This window comes from Neopsephotus bourkii, unplaced genomic scaffold (assembly GCF_033783945.1).
Source record: "Neopsephotus bourkii isolate Nb327-2 ecotype Australia unplaced genomic scaffold, CSIRO-AGI_Nbou_v1 NB_1279, whole genome shotgun sequence".
Classification (NCBI taxonomy): Eukaryota; Metazoa; Chordata; class Aves; order Psittaciformes; family Psittacidae; genus Neopsephotus; species Neopsephotus bourkii.
Window position 1 is genome coordinate 5388400 of NW_026901764.1, and position 22080 is coordinate 5410479.

Below are 22080 nucleotides of genomic sequence, written 5' to 3' on the forward strand. Positions count from 1 at the left end.
CTTGCATAAAGAATAGCAGTAATATTCCTGTAAAAGCAAAATATTCCTGTAAGAGCAAAAAGGCCTGAAGCTTTCCTCATTTACCTTTCTGATAATATGCCAGCATTCTACTTTTTACAGCTTAGAAAAATTCAAGCCATGGTAGAAATTAAAAAATTGCAGCCTTACCTATTGCTTGTTACCTTGTCACTCTGTAGCCTGAAGTTCTCTAAAGTCACTGCTATAGCTTTAATGTTAGACACAGAACATAAAACCAAAATGACTGGGCAGTTCTCCTCAAAGAAGGTGCAATTCAACAAGTCCCAACACATGTACTAATAGTAATCTGCTGTAAAAATGCACTCTGTTGGGGAAGTATAGTCCATTCAGTTCACTTAGGAGAAAAAACTATTAAAAGAGAATTTCTGAGAAGCTGAGAGAGGAATAGCGCTGGAGTTACTTCAAAGTGGAAAAAAAAAAGAAATAAAAAAATTGCAGTTATATGTCTGGTAAATGCTGTCTGAAAAGCAATTGGCCAAATCTTGAACAAGAGGTGTTTACAGATGGACCGCGCAGTCTCACACAGTATGGGACTCGGTCAGGATGGTGCACGGATTGAAAGGTGGCTTTGCATCTGTCTTGTACCTTTTCTCCTTGCCTAGGAGCTGCAAAAGACCATTTGGCTGAAGCCATTCTGAACTGTAGCTGGCTATCCACAGTCGCAGTAGCTCATTTAAGCAGCTTGGGGCTGCTGAGGACAACAGAATTGTAGCTGCTGAACCTTGCGGAAATTGTTTTGCTCAAGAGTTAAGTCAGTGGTAATTATGACACCTGCAAGTAATCATTACTCTGGGGGATTACTCATTGTCAGTCATGGTAAAATAAAACAAAGAGGAGGAATTACTAGGCAGGCAGCGAAGTTGATGTGGATAGAATTACAGTCCCAAACTCTAAGGCAATCACAATGGTAAAAATTCTTTTTATCTTTAAAGGTTATAGTAAGAAGAAAAATACTAGAACACACACATTCCATTTTTCTGATTTCTATCTTCAGGGATAGTTTTCTCAAAACTGTTGCTACAGTCTTTATTTCCCTATCCCTGGGACGGAAGTTTCAAATGATAAGCCAGTTTCAAGCAGTGCTACATAAACATATGCCACTCTTGAAGAAAATTCTAAAAGCTATTTGGAATTGTGACAATAATCTGGATAATATAATCCTAACACTCCCCTCCCCTCCTCCCCCCCAGCTTTCCTAAATACACTGCAAATCACTTAATCTAAGAGACTTTATACCAAATATACCGGATGGGAGTTCTTGCTTTGATAAGAATACATTATTCAGAAGTATATATGCTAAGATTTTTTAACATGTAACTGTCAGCTGGTAGTGAACTATTCCTCAAAGGTAAGATTAAGAGTCAAGTAAGATCTCCCTGTGTTTAAAATTAAGGTATCTGCTATTACCTGTGGCCTAGATCCAATGACTATGGAAAATCTCACAGAAATGATAGGCAAATAGACAATATTTCTTTCTGGATTTGTGAAGACTTCATTGATTTATGGATAAACATTTAGTATAACACACTAATTTTCACCAGTTAGTTTTAAAATAGATACTTCCTCTTGACAGGCACTTCCATGAGGCTTAAACGCAGCTATTAATAAAATGGAAATAATTCTGGCTAGCTTCATTACCCTCATAATTACTAGAACGAAGGAGTCTTGCCTCACAGGTTTTTGCATTTACTTCAATCTAACAATGCACAATGAAACAGTGAAAACACTCTCCTAGCTATGGGCTAAGCCCTGCTAACTCTAGAAATAGAATGTAAAACTATGAGCGTCCTAAAATGTTGGTTTAGAAATACCTTTAACATTACTCTGTAGGTATAAAAATACTGTAATAAAGATGTACACTGCTAAATGATCCAGGAGGCTGAAATATTTTCATTCAGCTATAATCTTTTCTCAAATGTGTCTAAGGGAGAGAACAGAAGTCTGCTAGGCACTCTATTATTCTCATCTCACTATCGTTTTGGCTGTGCTTGCTACAGATCAGTAGAACAATGTAGAAAGGAAGAACTGTTTGATTTCTTTTAAGCAAGTATAAATATGCAATGAATGGGGATGCAAAATGAAAATGCTGTATGCTTAAAAATTATTTAACTTTTGTGAGATTTTGTAATGACGAAATTACTTAGAGAAAATTGTGAATATCAGTTTATTCAGTGCATTGTTGGATAGTATTTTATTCAACGTTTTAATCATATTTAAACCTTCCTTTTCAAATCCAGATTCTAACGTCAGTAGGTATTCTCAGAAATATACTGAAATTTCATTATGAATCCAAATGACATACACATATGCATACTGCATTCAGAATAACTCAATCATTATAATTAGCAATTAGTTAGGGAACATCAAAGTACCAAACACATTAAGAGGAAACTGGTAGCAAGACTGGATTTTTTCTTCTTTGGTACAATGGTCTTTACAGGACATGCTCAGAAGTCCCATTTCCCTGAACACAGCAGAAATGAACAAGCTTTGTCATACTGTCCTCTTTCAGGGCCACTTGCACAACTGCTGTCCTCAATGTTTCTCCTCTTTCAGTCTAGCTCATACCTGCAGTATGACAGGAAATGCTCTAATTTTATTTGGGTTGTGTTTTTGCATGGTTTGTGACTTTGCCACAACAACACCATTTAGGTTACATTTCTGTGCTGCATTTGCACTTTTTGTGACTACTGTTTCTTTAAAAAAAATAAATCAGCTGTTTTGCAGAACCAGTACAAAGAGAATACATTTGTGCTTATCTTGGACAGAAACCTTACAACTACATAATTACAACGCTGTGCCACTTTGAAATTCAGACTTGTCACTTCTAAGGGGAGGAAATAGGAAATTGCCCATCTGTTACTCATGCATCTTTCACCCTTCTGAAAATGTGCCAAAACTGAGCAATTTTTTAAGGTTTCTGAAATGTTTAGTTGACAAATCTCAGCAAAAAAATCTGATAAACTTCAATAGCTAAAAATCTAAGCTCTCATTTGTATTAGGCATGTGCCATCTAAAACTCATGCATTTTTTTTTCCTGCTATTGCTGATCCCCAAACTCTGCAATCTACTGTTCTGCCAGCTTTCAGAACTGATCAGCAGCATCGCTCTGTCTGGTCATCTGTCACAATGCAATAAGGAGGTTAACAAAGAGGTGTGCCTATCTGAAAGAAAGACAGGGTATCTCTTGGCTTTAGGGAACGAAGGCGATTGGGTTAAGAGTTTACAGTCCTAGCTTATCTTTAGAAATATTTTCTTTCCATCTCAGGTGGGAGACAAAAGAACTGGTGACTGCAACAGGATTGTTGGGGTAGGTCATGCAATTCAGGAGAATGGGTAGAACAAGACAAGAGATGGTGACTCTTATCTATTGGAAAAATAAAGGCAAGAGAAGGAGTAAGATTGAGACCAAAGCAACAGCAGATGGAAACAATGAGTGAGTGAGGCTCTATAATCATTAGAATAAATCCTAAAACCAGAAATTTGCTGAGTCTTACTATTTAAGCAGCTATGAAATGCAGTAGCTAGAAGTATGCAGTCTCTCCTGATGTGCCTGGCACTCAAGGAAGTCAGCTGCATGCTACTCTTATGAATTATTTGCTTTGCTCAAGTGATAAAAAGTGTATTCTGAAAATGCTGACGTTCCTAATCTGAAAGGTGAAATGTACACACTGAAATGATGCCTTGGGTATGGAGAGGGGGAGGTTTCTTTGAAGGATAAAATGAACCTAAAAAATTACATTTGATTAAAACATTTACAGAAGGTGCCTCTCGGCTCTTCTTCTGTAAGACATGAAAATCTTGGGGCATTATGTAGCATTTGAGTACTTGATAACCTTTGCATTATTTTGATGTGCTTTATGGATAATTCTCCATGCACACATAAGTAGGTACGTACACATGTGCACACGCAAAAAAATTTCATGTCAAGTTATGTCAGTTCACTCTAACAGACTCAGTAACTTAAGGATTTGAGCCTTAAAAGATCAAGGCTTGCAGCAGGAATGAGTTTACCTGATGTTGTTCTTAGTAAATAAAAAGGTTTTAAAAAAGGATTTAGTGCAGGTCAGAATGATGAAATTCAAATTAAACTGCATGTAGAGCACATAGCTTCTGGAGGGGTTCACAGAAGGATCCCTAGGGACTTCAGTCTTTCCAAGTGCTTCTGGGTAGCCAATGGAAATATGCCGTCCATTCTGCCACAGTGTGAAGGGGTTCCTCTTTCATGTAATCACAACTTGATCTTCAAAGAAGAAAACAATTTTGATGGGAGTTTTTCTTCTTGTAACAAAACCTAAGTCATTTTGAGATAGCTGTACTCTTCAATATTGTATTTCTGGAATGAATTTGAACAATTAATAAGTATTGGTGGCTACCCAGTAGCTGGAATGGCAAGCTCTCACCCACCTTTCTGATACATTCTCCTCTTCTGTCTTCCCTTCCAAGAAGACTTGAAAAATATGTTGATCTACTGTAAGTCCTAGACAGACTCTTATGTATAGTATCTCATCCAGAGAGGATGAAATGAGCTTTCTTTTGGAACACTTCAAGGGAAAAAGTATCAATACATTCATTTTAAACTGAAAGGGAGTTGTCTCAGTAAGTAGAATTAGACTCTGAATGTAATTATCTTGCTCTCAGAAAACCTGTCTTTTTCACTGGAGAAAGGTTATTTGGATAAGGGAAAAACATCTGGAAGAGCTCACAAACAAGCTGACTTTTACCAGGGTGTATTTCAGTTCTGAAGAGTTCCCAATAGAAATCTTTGAAATAAAGATTTGATGTTGTTTTGATCATTTGTACAGAAAATGTAGCTAAATAATTGCATTTTAGATGTGATTTGCAAGCACTGTAAGCAGCATTCATAATTCTGAACTTGCAGTTCATATTTTTTAATTTTATTGGTTTGTTGGTGTATAAGTGGACAGATATACCTGCAGCTACTTTGATTTTATTAGATATGACAAGTACACACATTCCCAGCTGATTTCAGCTAAGCTATGTTTTCATACATCCCTGAGGGCAATCTCTGTAACAGTCCTCACTGAAATCTATTCTAGTTTAGCAGACTGCAACTGAAGGCTGCCTATTCAAATATATCCCTTATATAAACAAAACAGAGCCAATTAGGTTACTGTGGTGGGTTGACCTTGGCTGGACACCAGGTGCCCACCAATTCACTCTACCACCCCCCTCCTTGTCAGGGAAGAAGAGTAAACAAGATAGGAAAAAGCTTGCGGGTCACAATAAAGGAAATTTAATAAAGCAAAAGCCGTATGTGGAAGCAAAGAAAAATGAAAGATTTATTCTCTACTTCCTATCAGTAGGCGATGTCCAGCCAGTTCCCAGGAAGCAGGGCTTAAGTAGGCTTAGTGGTTGCTCCAGAAGACAAATGTTGTAAGAATGAATGCCCCGTTCCTCCTTCTTTCTGTTAGCTTTTATTGCTGAGCAGACATTATATGATGTGGAATACCCCTTTGGTCAGTTTGGGTCAGCTAGCCTGGCTGTGTCCCAAGATCTTCCCCACCCCTAGCATACTCGGGGGGGGGGGATGTTGGATGCCCTGATGCTGTGGGAGCACTGTTTAGCAATAGTCAAAACACTCTTGTGTTGTTAACACTGTTCTACCTACCAATACAAAGCACAGCTCTATGAGTTCTGCTATGGGGAAAATGAACTCCATTTCAAACAGACCTAATACAATATCATACAGCTAGAAAGACCTTTAGCATTTATTAACTAGAAGCTAAGTAGAATTTTAATGTGATACTAGAAAAGGAGATATGAAATAGTAAAAACTGGAAAAAACAGAATGATGAGAATTACCTCCTAAAACCACTCTGGTCAAAATCACCATTTTCACACTGAAATTCCATCAATAACAAGCATTACAGACATTCCAGCACATTTCCCCCCAGTTTATGCACAACACTGGTCAGTACAGTAAGGCTCATGGAACAAAAAGAAAAGAAGTTTTATTAAGTAAGGACACCATCATTTTATGTAGGATTTGCTCTATTCTGGGAAAGAAGCTCTTTTAAAGTTCCTGCTAATAGCAAGTTTGGTTAGTTTCCCAGTGCTCACATCTCCTGTTCCAGATGGTCAATGACGTGAAGCTCTAATTATCATCAACAAAATAAGCTGGGAGTAAACCCTTCCTCAAAGGTAAAAAGAGCAGATGGACAACCATAATTTCATTATTATAGAAATAATAGATGGAAAGGATTCCTCATCCATCTTTTAAAATCATTCACTAACTTGTTGCACAACTCTGTTATATCAGTGGTTTCCATGGTACATAAGGCTTGGTACATAAGCCTTTCTCTAAACATTTAGAGGAGTAGCCACATTCATCTTGTTTAAGAGGCGGGGCAGTAAGTGAAATGTTTGGGCTGAGAGTCCATCCAGCATTTTGCTTTCTTTCAAGTAATTCTATTTTATTCTCCTCCAAAGTGTGACAGTCATCCTTCCTCAGGAAACTTTGTGGGAATAAATTTGCAAATAATATTTATTTGGAATGAGGTAATGGTCAATTCTAGAGATCCAGTTAGTCATTTGTCCAGATCTGCAGCTCAGAGGCACTGAAAACCCTAGATTGTCAAGATTCAAGGTCATGCAACTCAGTACCATTGAGCAACACTTCCTATGCCTGTTGTGGTCCAGCGCTGGTCTTACTTTGATCTGCATGTCCTATGCCGGGTTTTGTGAAGGCAACCACCTCTCTAGGCCTGCCACAGGGCTCATAGAAGCCTCAGTTCCTCTAGCTCTGCCAAGTGAATTTACATTAAGACAGCTACCAAGAAAAGGTCTGGGAGAAACTCCCTTTCTGGCAGAATCTCATTCCTTTTCTGAATTCAGATGCATTGCCTGATTACAGTGTACTGCTCTTTAGAGCTGCTGTTCTAATTCCTATACTTTTCACAGTTTCTTTACAGTTCAGGAGCACATTTTCATGTCCTGCGTAAGGATTTTAAACATAGACGTTCCTAAAAAACCAACACAGAATGCAAAATTTCACCAGAGAAAAATAATCAGTTATTTTATCTGCAGCCCTATGAGTAAACAATCTTTTTTCCCCTCTAAAGTGCCCTAGCTACAGGACTGACAGGATCTGTATCTACACAGTATGCCTTATCTTTGTTTCTCACCATGTCTTGTGTTTTCTCACCCTTGTTTCTTTTTTCTAGCCAGGTCTTCACAATGTCCATTTGTTACTTTCAACAGTTCAGTTTCTTACTTTCTCTTTCATCTCCCATTTCACCATCTTTTCCCACACTTAGAAACCTATGTGCCACCTATTTTCTTTAAGCAGGAAAATGTTGCATGTGTTAATCCCTTTTACATTTTTGTCATCTGATGGCACAGGTGCTTCTATTTCCCTCTTTTCTTCCTGGGCTAGAAGCATGACTCTGTGCACACTTTATGCAATAGCTGGCAAGGAATGAGGCTTATACACTTTGGAAAGAAAAGCTGAACATTATTATGTGTAGGTACACTAAAGCTACTAACTGTGTGCGCATAAGAGCCCACTTAGGAATAGAAGTGGGTTTTTTCACACTATTACTTACGTACTGATATGCCCAGGATGAGTGAATAACATCTTGTCTGCACTCAGATACATGTTGGAAATAAATAGAACTTAAATAAGTTTCTTTTTCACTCCAGTGGCTGAAATAGTATGGTAAAAGACACTAAGAAATTGCATGAATAAATGGTTTAAAAAAAAAAAAGGCTAAAAATACAAGGGCAATAGAGAAACATCCTTTTTTTATCTGTAATGACTCAACACTGAAGCATTCATATTTTTTGCCTAACAATGCCTAATATGTCCTCAGCATGAGGTATGGGATAAAGGCTGACAGACATCACCATATTCATACATTGAATGAACTCCCAGATACCTGCGGATGAGAAGAAAACTGAAACAAAGACAAAAGTACTGACTGATAAAAAATTCCTTGTTTCTTAATTGATTAAACATGATAGAAAAGAGTTTGAGACAGTATGAATGGAAGCCCACAATGTCCCTTTTGAAGGCCACTTTCTGAATATAACCACGATTTAAGTGAAAAATATGAGAATGTTCAGCTGACTTTCCTCTGCAAAACTTGTTATTCAGTGGGTTCAGGGATCAAAGTGTGGCAAAATTCATACAGAATAATACCCCAAAAACTGAAGGGCAAAGGATCCAAATTAGAGACAGTCCATGACAAAAGAACAAAGCTTAAAATAGTCCTAAAGGAGCCTCACATCTGCTGAGATATGCATCAAGGAGACACTCATCACAGCTTTCAAAGCTGATACTACTTCCTGCAAATCCCAGCTCCCAACTTCATTATTCAGCAGCACTGTTACATCTTTTCATGTCCTTTATAGAACTGCTGTTTTTAATGTACAATACACAAAGAATCACAATTAGAAATTGTGAAAAGTAGGAAAGTAGCACTTACAGATAATGGATAGTTACCTCACCAGGTCAACGACAAAGTGAAACATAAACTGAATACTTGTACCTTTATTTGGTGTTTGTCCAATGTCTGTTTCTTCAGTCTCTGATTACATTTTCTTCCTGTGTAAACTATCTTCAGGTTCAATGACATAATAACAGAATTAAAACCACTGAAGTAACAAACATGTAGGGAAATCAATAACCAAACCCAGAAGGGTTTAAAGGTTCCTATGGATTTTCTATTTGAGGTCCATTTGATGAAAAAAAGTTTTGTAAAGTTTGAAGAGATCTAAACTGAACTAAAATTAATAATATTATGATTGTACCTATCAGTATGAATAACCAGTGTGACATAAGGAATTCCCTGACTTCCTAAGTCAGTTACAGTGATCACTGAGGAATGTCAGCCTCAGAGGGTGCTCAGCACAAGCTGAGTGGAGCTCTGGCTTCTGAGTTATTTCTCCTGGAAGCCATGCTGGGTTTCAAGAAATCTGTCTCAGTTACTTTTGCCGTGTTATTCTAGAAAGCCCCATACAAGTTTTCAGCAGAACTTCTGCCAAGAAAGAATAGTGTGAGCATTATTTTAACTTGTATATATTACTAGACTAGAATGAAAGTATTTTTTGAGCAGGAAAGAGGTACGCTATGACATATGTTGGTATATGCATATCCTTGAAATATTTAAGATGAGCGATGATACTACTTTTACAAGGAATTTCCTCACTGGACATTGTAAAGCTGACCATTATCTTTATCAATTTGCCCTGCCTGTTTTCCCCTCAATACTTTGAATGCACATTGAATAATTAGAGTTCCTCCTTTACAATTTATCCTACTGTAGCAGAAAAGCTCTGTTTATACTACAGAAGGAAACACAAAAGCAAGGTGAAATGGGCAACCTGCAAACAATTTGTCATAAATTTCAAGCCTTTTAAACTATTAAAAAGGGGTCTGGATTCCATGGAGAGTTAATTTATCAAGCACAGATATAGTGTCATACATTGTAGCTAGATCATGAAAAACGGACTTGAAATACATCTATTGTTAGAGAAAATGTTATATTCCAAGAACTTTGGAAAATGAACTTTCTTCATCATGGTAAAACACTTAGTAAATCTTTGACCCAATCCATAGAAGCTTATTATGTAGAAGGGGGTTGCAGTACTGTTCTACAATCACAGATTTTTTTGGGGTGAAAATAAAAAACCAACTTGACTGTTACCTATTTATTTGAGACCATCTTATCTGGCCAATAGATGCTCACTGAATGTCTGCTTCTGTGAGCATCACTGGAAATATGCATCTCACCCACAAATACTGTTCTTATCAGCAAGGGTCATAAAATAACAGGATTACACCTCCAGTTCTTACCTAGTTCTAAGAATTTACCCTTTTGGGGCTGGTCCTAGACTTTTGCCAAGGGAGCCTTATGGCCTGACTGTATCAAGTCTGCACCTTCCATTGCCAATTTTTTTGCAAATAGGCATCAATAAGCTTTGTAGAAATCTAAACAATCAATAGATACTTTACACAAGCTGCAGGATACCCATTTGAAAACAGTTCCCTTTTTGGGGGGATCTTTACTTTCCTTTTTACTTTTGTCTGAACCTCCAAGTTTATCATCTCTTCCTTTATATACCTAAGGTATATCACTTAAAAATGGCAAAGCAAACTTTACAAGAAAACTATGCTTGTAGTATTACTTTTACCTCTGCCCCAAAATACCTCTACTTCTAAGCCTTCTAGGCAATTAGCATTTTGACATGAGAGGTCCTCATTTCATGTGTCAGCTAGTTTCTGTATTCACTGGTTTCACTGCCATGTGATCATCAACCACACTTTTTATCTCCAGGATTTCCACTTCATTCATGTATCTAACTTGACTTGTGCATAACAAGTTAGTAAATTCATTCCTTGCTGTATGTCTCACATGTGACAATGTCACATGTCCTGTGTCCCCTGGCTGCCACTCACTTGTTTTGATTACCTGTGAAAGACTGCCATATGTTGATGTCCTTGCTGACCATGTGACTTCCACACTATCACCTCTTTCAGGAAGTGGATGAAACTTCATCAGGCCTACTGAGCAATGATACAGAGCCAGCAGAGAGATGAAGTCATGTCTTTCACATAATGATGATACAAACACTTCTGACATTAGTTACAATGGAAACATCTCTCATGTAATGTTCTCTTAGATAATTTGTTAGCAGGAAACATGTATCAGTATTCATTACTGCTTTATACATCCTGCACTCACTGAGCACTCAGCATGAGAAAGATCAAATAGCTCTGCTAAATACACTGCCTCAATGCTAATGACCTGCTCAGCTACTTCTCAGTCACATCTTAAGCTATTCAGTGCTTTTTCTACAACTTTTCCACACTTTCTTCATCAAATTTATCTGCAGATGTGCACCACCCATGCCAAGCCCAAAACTATAGTATGTGCACTCAAAATATACGCAGGTGTTTTCTTCAACAAGTGATATATCATACCAAGACAGAACAACAAAAAAAGGATGAAAGTGAAAAAAAGGTTAACCTTATTTGCTCAAAAATATCCATAAATAATTTATTCAGGGACTTGGATGGCAGAAGGTTAAGTTTATAGCTAACAGAACGGCTTATGTGTGCTGGAACATCTGCAAGCTATATTTTGCTGTTAATGTTTTTGCAAAAAAGCTGAAGAAGTTGAAACCTCAGGAGTTAGGGGATATAAGCAGTGGTAAAAAAAGCCATCATCTGGAATCTTGTATGAAAGTACTCACTGCATCATAGACCAACACCCAAGAAAACAAAAGAAGTCATTCCATACAGTATATATTATGAGAGAGCAATACAAGAAACGTAATCTTAGGTGACATTCTTTCACTCTGGAAGCTACAGAATAAACTCAGGTAAACCTCTTGGTGATGAAGTACAATGTACCTAAGAATTATTTCTTTCTTAAAAATTGTAATACAAATATGATTGGAAAGACCTTTTCATAAAAAAGTTGCAGTATTTTGTTGTCTAAAATTAAATTCCAGAGAGTGAAACAATCTGTAATTGTAAAGACTATAAGGATATTTAAACACATGTAGAAGAAGCTCAAATATCTTCAGATATATTTTGCTACATATGTTTTATTTGTTTGCTTTAATGTTAGCATATATAAAATACTTCTACAGAAAAAGTTTATGCTGCAGGTAGACGTAGAAGGTGGACAGGGCTGCCAAGTCAATTTTCTGGAAAACAAAGTATGTAGGAAACACTTGTGGTGCTATTACTCATATAGGTTTTTCTGGGTAAAAGCAGACACGTTTAGTTATCTAATAAGTATTGTAGGGCTTTGTTTTCTTAAGTGTCTTGAATCCTTGACATAAAAGAGGCTCAAAAATTACTCATTCTGAATATCTGAATTTCCATTTTCTTCCAAAACTTTATTTTCTGTGAGAATTCTCACAAACTTTCTGTTAAAAGGAGACTTTTGTCCTAATAATGAAAAGTTGTAAGCAACTCGGTGAGTTACTTATGTAGAAAATCCTTGTTACAGCTACAATACCCTTATAGAGAGGCTCTTGTGTGTATGACCTCTCCAGATGCACAACAGCTTGTCAGCCTTTTTGCAGCTATGATTGTCAATTTGATTCACACTGATCCCTCCTGCATGGATTATCTTGAAATAGCATAGTATAAATGAAATATTGCAATTATTACAAATATTCAGGTGTTTGTTATGGCAAGATGGCCTATAGGAGAGTTGCTGATTTGACCTGGAGAACTTGTGTGCTTGATAAATATTTTCTGAGGACAACTGGCCCTGTGCACACAGCCACAGCAACATGCAGCTTGTCGTTGAAACAGTAGTGGTAGCTGGTCCTGCTGCTGTCGTTTTTAAACTAAGTGATAAATAGCACAGGAAAAATAGAGGTTGGAGGGAGAAGCTGAAGGAAAAGGGAGATACCATATAAAGCCTTGTTGGCCCACAGCCATGCTACCTTTGGCTTGCCAAATTGCCACAGCTAGCCATCAAGGCCTTCCCTTTTTTCTTTTCCTCCCTTTCCTGCAGTGAGTCACTCTTGCAGACATTCACTGGGTTATTTTGTGAGCTGATGAAACACACTGTGTATTCTCTTAATCTGTTTTCTGTTCACCATTACATAGTGTACAAAATTACTTAATATTGCTTTTCTAGATTTGTAAACATTATTCTCACACCTTTTAAAATAGTTCCCTATTACTGTAACTATGAACATGTTGTGTTTGCACAGCCTGAGAAGTGTTATGTGTTACAGAGACAAAAAGTAGCTGTTCTTTTGTTGTGAGAGATAAATAATATTCTTCATTTATACTCAGTTTGGTTTAGTGGGGTGTTAATGCACTGAGGCTGATATTATCAAGAGGGTATCCTTACTTAAAAGGCAACAGGAAGGAAAATCATGTTAAATTGTGGAAACATTGCATTTTTGCAGAAGCTGATTATTTAAGCCAGAAATTAATGAAACATGGAACTGATGACATCATATATTCTCTCCAGTCTCTAGAAATTATTAAATATGTTAGATAAATCAAAGTATCAGTCACACTGAATATACAGAAAAATATGCTATTTTCCAGTGACAACACACATTCTGTAATAAAGAAGACTTGCAATACCCCATGTATACCAAAGAAAACAAGAGAAGGAGATGGCCAGCATTTGCATCAGGCATCCTTCCTATAGGTTTCTGTATCCATGTGCAGGCTGAGGGTCATAACTAGGACTTGAGTACTGGGAAGAGTAGAGGTTAGAAACTCGTGAGTCATATACTATCTGATAGTACTTTTCTTTCTAGATTTGCTTTGCAGTTGAGTTGCACCTTTAAGAGATCTATGTGCTTTGACACCACAGCAATGGAAAACTAGACAGTTAAAGTATTTTAGGTCTCCTTGAGCTCCTTGTAGCCTAACAGTTCCCCAGTCTATAGGAACCTTACACTAACAGATGAAGAATCTAAATGAACTATGAATGTTCAGGCCTTTATTAAATAAAGCTTAATGCGAGAGAAAAAAAATCACCGACGCACTTATTTCCAATTCTAATAGCTACTTTAATGCTTTTCTGTCTGTTCTCTCTGTGGAGTTTTCTATTCTCTGCTCAGTTTTCCTTTTGCGTTTTTTTTTATTTGATGTACTAGATGCTCTCCTAAGTGACACATTCCAACCACAGCCATTGCATGTGACAGCCATGCTGTATCTAGTCATGAAATGCTGTGCTCAGGCACTTGACAGCATTTGAGAAAAAAAACTCTCTTGCTCTAAAACCAGTGTGAGGTGTTTAGCTTAGGTGAATGTAACTAGACTGATAATTGCAGAATGATAAATTAAATAGGAATACTATTTTTTGTATTGTGAAACAATTTTGAGTATTTTTGCAATTCAACTATTTTAAGTTTCTAAATGAGATTTCATAAAATATAAACAAAAAGAATACAGACAAAATATAAACCTCACTTTTTAATGCCTGTAAACTCTGTAAAAGTCTGTTTTCTGAAGGATGGAATAAATCCTTGTTCAAGGATCTGTGTTTTAAGGAGAGAAAGGGGGGACTGAATTGAAGCTTACTGTGAAGCATCTTCAAGCATCCTGGAAAACTGAATTCAATTCTGCAGAGTTCTGTTACTTTCAAGATTATCTGAGAGGATTATTTGTATTTCTAGCTAAGCTCCAGGAAGCATATAATACATATAGAGTGGAGTTATAAAGCTGAGATCCTGTTAATCATGTACTTGGCATCTGTGCTTTTAGGACAGCACTTGTGTGATTTTGGTCCACCATTTGTGATCTGTTTGAGGATTTCTGAGAATAAAAAAGCTATATATAAATTTAAGATAATATTATCAGATGAAGGTCTGTCAGATTCAATAATCTTAGGTAGACAAACTGAGTTCCTGTGTACCACTTTGTGGTTTTAATTTTGGAAAATAGCAGATTGCAAAAAATAAAAAGAACCTGTCTCCAAATTTATCATTGCCCTATGTCCTAGGAGCTCATTCAGCATTATTTATTCAAGATATCTTGTTGAGAAAGTAAATAATAATAAATTAAACTGACATATTTTACAGAATATAGTGCTTTCTAGGTTGAAGAAAATGAACTAAAATTGCATTTTAAATACTCAGTTACCATTAACAGTATTGGAAACCTGGTGTTAAACAAACCAAGAATGACTCCAGAACTACACCTCTGTAATGAGATCTTCAAATGTTTTATCTCTAACATAAACTATATCAGTGAGTATCGTATCAGCAATTCAAGCCTGTAAATATCTCACTAAGAATGGAGGTGGGTATACTTACTAAGTCAGCACGATAGCCACGGCATCATTTAGGACACTTTCTCCAAACAGGAGTGTGTACAAATCTGTATCTACATGCAGCTCATGGAAAATAGCAAGAACTGTCACTGTATGGAGACAAAGCAAAATGAGTCTGTTATTTTCATATTCCTCTGGCAGTTCAAGAAATAAAGCAATGCTAGAATATGGCTTTTGAGAAGTCCAGTCCTATTTACTGCCCAAGTGGATAACAATAAGTTAAAAGGGATCAACTGAAGTATATAATCCAGCAAGTCTATGAGTTTTGATGCTTCAACTGAGCTAGGAAGAAACTTTATTTTTCACACAGAGAATCATGAATAAATGAAAATGTCACAGCATATTTTACTGTGCATAAAGTATTATGATTTTGTGACCAAGGAGAAATAAGGGTGCTGAAAAGACTTGGGTTTTGCCATGGACTTTGTGTGCAATGAGTAGTAGTTTACGTATTTTAAGAAGGATATATAATAACACTTATCTACCTGTTAATGCATGCTCGCTGAGAAACATGTATAATAACCTCATACGCTGTCCCACTAACAGCATAACCACTTTCACCTGAGGTGTAGCATATCTGTAGTTATGAAGCTCTCTCATCCACATTTGGATATCTGATACTTGTAACCCATTTTAAGGTTCCTTCAGCATATCACTAATTTAAGTCTTTACCTTCTCCTTAAGTTACATGCTATATTTGATTGTTATCTTACCAGTGAAATAGAAAACATAGAATGTGTTGAATTTAAATTGAAGTTGGATAAATAATTTAGACATACATTTCCAAGGGCATTTAGATGCTTGGATGATATCCAGGTAATTAAGTCCTATTGATATTGAAGAACGCCTTATTTGTTTTATGCCTTGGTTTTCTTATCTGTAAACAGGAGATCACAGTCCATCCCAAGATTCACCTAGCACTTTATAATCTCCAAATGAAGGTGGCTATCAGTGTGCTGTGTTGATATTATTATTATTTCTTTGCATGGACAAAGCAGAGCATTCTCTTTTCAAACAATTTAATGCAATGGGTCCCAATTATTTGTATGGTTAAAAATTACATGTTAACTCACTGCTTCACTGGTGCTCATTCTAGTACATAATTGTGCAATTGACTCAATCTTTGTAGCCCAGGGATCCCAAAGATTAGCAGTGCTTCTGGGATGCCACATTAACATCTGACATTTCAGAAATGAAAATTACTTTTACATTGAGATGGTTGCTGATAATTCACACAAAAACATGAACAGGTGAATATGCTTTGCCTTAATAACGTTTCTTGGAACTTTGAAATCATTGCCGATAAGATTTTCTAATGGCACTTAAATGTCTGTTTAATCTAAAAATCAGTTTATAAACCCAAAGTAGACTCTCAGTTCTCCTGTGAGGTTTTATGTCAAAGTGATCTCTGTTGATGTGTTATCTTTGAAGAATTTTGGAAGTGTTATTCTACAGAAGACAATCTGGGATATGTGCGTAGCTGAACATTTGCTGATATAGCCATATTTAAATTAGATAGTTATATTTAACCATCCTGGTAATCTCACCCATGTACTCCCAATGCCGTTATAATTTAAACTAGGAAGAGAGCTCTTTCTCCAAAAAAACACAAAGGTGTAGGAATAAATTTTTTTAGCAACAGATACCTTCATGGTTCATTAATACCTATATTCAGGTTTTTGCTTGATTAGCAAAAGCCTTAATGTGCTAAATTTGGACCCAGTTTAGGTTCCTGTTCTTTGATGTCATTGGCTTGTTTTCTACAACTATTTGCCACTTTCAGCTTTTGCTTATTAGCTAATTAGTTTGGGCTCACGTTAATAGAAGAAAAAGAAAATACTAATCAAAGTCCGGCGTACTGTTGGTATGTATGTGTAGCAGGCCAAGCCAATCAGACAGATGCCTACACATTCCTCTCGTTCCTCTTGCCTCCTAAAAAATCAGTTTTATCTTCTTGCTTTCTCTTACAACTCTACCACAAAAATCTGACTTAAAATCTTTCCAAATGAAAGTGGAATAATAAAGCAAGCAACACAATAATGCATTAGTTGTCTTTTCTGGGAGAGATTGTCCAGTTCACCCATTTCTTCCATTCCCAATGGCAGTTACTGCATCTTCTTTGCAGCATTGCCTGTACCTGACTGAGTAATTCTAGTTTCTTCTCTGTCCCTGTGTTTTCCTGGCCCAAGACACAGCAAGCTGCAGCCATATTACTGGTGACAGATATTTGTCTGATGATGCTAGTTCCACAAATTGCAAGGGAGATTAACCCACTCTTCAGTATTCAGTTTATAAATGCAGTTATTCCTGAATTACTAACCTAAATCTCACCTCTTTCTCTTCAAGTCTGTAATTTCCATTCCTAGCCTAATGAGAAACAAATAATTTGTCACATTTATCCCCTTTTCTTTTCAGCAATATTTTACCTATTCAAAGACTCATTTAATCTCCTGCCTAAACTGACTCATTTCTTTCAACCTCCTCCTTTCAGTGAGTTTTCTAGCCTGCTAATCAATCCTAATCAATTGATAACTTTCGTGACATCAGTGCCCAAAATCAGATCCAACGACTGTAGGTGACATTTTCTGTTGAGAAGAAAGAAAAAAGAAGGGATGTGAAAAGATGCTTTAGAACAAGTAAATAAATTCTGGGTTTCGTTTTGTTTTTTTTTTTTTTTTTTTTTTTTTGCTACGTATTGGTACTGATACATATTCATTCAAAATTTTCAGATTGTAAACTTGAAGTTTTTCAGCAGTGAATGCTTATTTCTGATCTTCTACCTATGAAGTTGATTATTTCCAAGCGTATCATTTATCCTTGTTGATTTTAAATCATTGCAAGAATCACACTGAATTCTAACTATTCCTTCAAAGTGTTTACAATCTCCTTTCAGCATAGGGTTATACATTAAAGAAGCATTCTCTATTGCAATAGCCAACTCATTAATGAAAATGTTAAATAGTGTCTGCATAAGAACAGAGGACTGCATAACTTTTAGCACATTCACCCCATTTAAAAGTTCAATAAAACATTTTCACTTTGTTTTGCCAACCACCAATCATTTCCTCAAGACCACATTTGCCTTCATTAATTAAGAGAATTTATGGATATAGTTCAGAATGAGCATATTAAAAGGACATGATACTCTACTATGGAGAAAAGTTAATTTAAAGTATTCTCTGGATAGAATAATACTCAATGAATAGTCATTATTGCCCAGAGTAGTCACATCACATTTTGTCTGACGGGAGACTTTAAGACTCAAGGGAATAAATTTCAAAATTCAGTATTGGCAATCATATACTACTGTAACATATCTACTCTGAGAAATTCCATATCTAAGGCTTTCTGAAGGCACTTTTGAGGAAGAGTAGTTAGGGCTTGGTTTTTGTGTAGTAATTACTTCAAGTATTGTATCATTTATTAGATTCAATATGTATTATGAAAATGCCAAACTACTTTTCATTAAAGTACACAGCATCTCTTAATCTCTTATTTCAATTAAGCATATGAGGACAGAGATATAGGTAAAAAACTAGATGGCTAGAAGGACAGCTAATTGGGGAACAGCAAACAAGCATCTTTTATGGCAGGAGGATACTAAACCAAATAGAAGTAACAAGTACCAGAGTTTCTGACTCAGAAAGGGGTTGTGAACTTTATTAAAACAGTCAGTGATGGGAAGCATGGAATAGTGAAGCATCTAAGATTTTCACAGTGTTTGTGACAACAGAAATCTCATTCAATTCTTCCTTAACTTCATAGACTGAGGCCACATCTGTTAGATGTTAAGCCCAGCATGATTTGGATTGTACCCGTCAGGACAAGTGTCTGTAGACCTGTTTGTGAAAGATGTCTTTTGATATATGTAGAAACAAATTGGCTTGTTCCTAATTCCTGTAAAATGTATGTCTAACTGAAATACAAGCAAACCACAATAATCCCTGTTAACTGTATCCAATACTTCACTGTTATGTTTGAAGGTCAGAGAATAAATTAGACCATTATATAAAGTACTGGTATTATATATACCCCAATCTTCTGACTAGAACTATTAATATACTTCATAGCTCATGGGTCTGAATTCTTTTGGGAGGGCAGTATCACATGGGCAGAAAATAAGATGAGAGAAATCTCGCATTTCCTATTGATTTTTCTCTTAAAAATAACAATTCTAATTTTAATTATAGCTTCCTTTCCCTACTAATCTGTCATGACACTCACAGATTAGCTCAGTTTTGAATAAAGTATACAAATATTTTAACTAAAACCACATTTATAAACAGTCTTCTATAACCAGTGTAGAAAATATATTAACTTACTCTATTTATGCATTATGCTTATAATGCAAAATCCTTTGGTTTTATGAGAAACTGCTCTGATAAATATCCAATTTTATCAATAAAAACAGTAGTGCAACTCACATCTCCAGCTCTGCTGTAACCATAGTAACTTCAAATAGAGAAGAGCCTTGTGATTATCAATTTGACCAAAGGTAAGGGAGTTCATATAGTTCAGAAATAGCTGTGCTTCAGCAAACTTTGTGAAGGTAAATGTTTTCTATGCTTGAAATGTCAAAAGTTATAAAAAAAAGAAGTGTTAAAGATACATGAAATATCTTTGGATTGGAAGGTCATTGTGCAGAATGTGTTAATAACACCAGCAAAGACAAACTGCCAGAGTTGTACTTTTCAGTTATTTTTTGGTAGCTCAGGCTGAGGTCAAATCTTTTCACTCTTTTTTTTTTTTGACAGTTTTTTTCTGTCATTCACCTTATTCCATTACAACCACTGATACCCTGAAGCAGCCTATTGCTGGGGCTTATTGCTGTGTCTGCCTTTCAGCCACAGAGGACAATTGTCAGAATGTCCTTATCCATGCTCAGAAATAAGGCAGTTTCAATCTGAAGGTCTCTGATGCTCAGGGACTGAGAGCTGGAGGCTCCACTCCCCACACCAGCACCTTTCCCACTGTTTCTTTGCTGCTCCTGATGACCGATGCGTGTAGAAGAACATACGGACAAACTACTCCATTTCCTTTGAAGGGATTACACCAAAAAGATTCCAGAGTCAGGTTATATAAGAAATCAAAACACAATTCTGCACAAAGAAACCCTTTCAACAGCAAAACAGTGAAATCTGGTATTTTACACAGATGAAATAACAAGAAGAGATGATTTCCCCAAACACACGGTAAATGATACCTGTTAATCAGAATAAGGGAAACCATAAATCCTGGTGTGATGTTTTACATCAAAGACTAACAAATGGAGAATTTTTGAATTTTTAAAATTCTACTTTAAAATTCCTCTTATCTGAAGTCTTGAATTGTGAAACTTTTTCTGCTGGAAATGATAAATTATTGGAAGGAGATATTTCCTGTAATATGAATGATTCACTTGAAGTAACCTTGTTTTGACCCTAAAGTTTCTACCTTTTCTTTCTAGAGATGTGAGAGTTTTTTGCGGCATTCCTGAGTATCACCAGAGTCTACAATGCAAAAAAAAAACCTAACATTTAGACACCAGAGTCTACAATGCAAAAAAAAAACCTAACAACACGTTCCTAAGTATATCCAGTCATAAATTATTTTCTTAATCTTAGTTCAAGTGCTAGTTTTCTATATAAAGAAAACCCCAGCATATAAGATAAATTCTTCTGAATTGATTTTATGGAAAAAAATCTGTATATTAAAAATCTTCAAATGCTTTTCAAAAATAAACCCTACATAATGCTATGACATTATTTCCTTCTTCCTAACAATATTCATAACTTTTACCTGGCATACATTTGTTTACTGCACTAGTAGTGAAATTATTCTTTTGACATGTAAACATCTACCGGTTATCTTTACTATTACAATGGAGCACAACCAGAACAATTTCTGTCAAGTCAGCAGATCAGTTTTTAACATCTTTTGAGACTTAATTGCTTTCCTCAGCCAAGGGAAATTAAATCTCCTTTTGAAATGATCTTATAATCCTACACAGTGAAGAATTAAATAAAGATCAGGTAGCAAACCTGGCAGGAATTTGTTATTTCATCTTAGGATAGTAATTTATTATTCTATCCTAATTCTATAACACTAACAACATTTTATCAGATTTATTTATTTTTTTAAGCTACATATCACTTATAAAATCATTAGACTGACTATTTTATGCCCTAGTACATATCAGTTCTCCAGGGTACCATATGTTAACTGATTTTGGAATTCCAATGAGCTCTTTACATGGCTTGAGATTATAAATAACTAACAAATCCTAGCACACAATGCAACATTTTCAACAGTTTCTACCATTTAATTAATAAAGGTTAATTCAAAGTACTTTAAGTGTTTGAGGGACTCAAATATATAGATAAGACTAGTAAAAAATATTTAACAGCTTAGAATACTGTGAACAGACAACAGAGGGAGCAAGACTGAACACTAAAAAAACTCTTGGACATGCACAGACACTATAAGCATAAGATTAATTACAAACTGTTTAGTTCATCACACTAGAAGTAGTTTTCTCAACTGCAGTGTCAGCTTTTTAAGCCTATTTAAAAATCTGGGAGAAGTAATCCTTGTCACTTCTTATTCCTTCCAGCACAAGAGGAGCTTCTCTTCCTCCCTGCTCCCTCCCCCTGCCAATGATTGTTTCAGATGAATCAGTGGTGATTTAATGCTATTATAATCAAAATCAGTGCATCTGTCTTAGATATAGTTCTTCTCATAAGTCCATGCATTCATTTGTGAGACTAAATTGTATTGGACTGGAAAATGGGAAAAGAAACTAAGCCAACTGCAAAACTCTATTCATAGCACAATCAAGAAATGTATTTGGAAGCTGTAAGCAGCCTTTTATTCCATAAGCAATTTGTTTTCCCAGGTTTTCTTTGTGCTTTCAGTTTCTGTGTTTTTCTCTTGCTCTGAGGACAGGCTGCAATCATGTGCTAAATCTTATTAAAGTACTTGGGTGATTTTATAAGTGGCAGCATATTGGATGCTTGGATTAATTTGAGAATAACAATTTGATGCAGCTTTTACAGCAACCTACCACAACTAGTTTTGTGGAAATAAGTTGTTTTACACTATATTTTTAAGCCATCGGAATGATAAATCACAAGTTGAAAGTGTTCTGTTAAATAGTGGGTGTTTAAAGAATGAAACAGATTTGTAGAACAGTGTTTCTTTCTGTCTTTTCTTTTAATAGCCATGAATTTGAAAGATTTATTTTGAAAGAAGCTTCTCAAGGGTAGTTAATATT

At 36.0% G+C, this 22080-nt stretch overlaps 1 protein-coding gene across 5 annotated transcripts in view; it reads right to left on the reverse strand.

Annotated features, from left to right (window-relative positions):
- Positions 1 to 22080, reverse strand: part of SLC9A9 (solute carrier family 9 member A9) — a 199422-nt gene that overhangs the window by 132373 nt on the left and 44969 nt on the right. For all 5 annotated transcript variants that reach the window (XM_061365289.1, XM_061365290.1, XM_061365291.1 and 2 more), the window contains one exon: positions 14812 to 14917. In XM_061365289.1, the coding sequence (XP_061221273.1) occupies positions 14812 to 14917 (106 nt within the window). The remainder of the gene's footprint in view (positions 1 to 14811; positions 14918 to 22080) is intronic.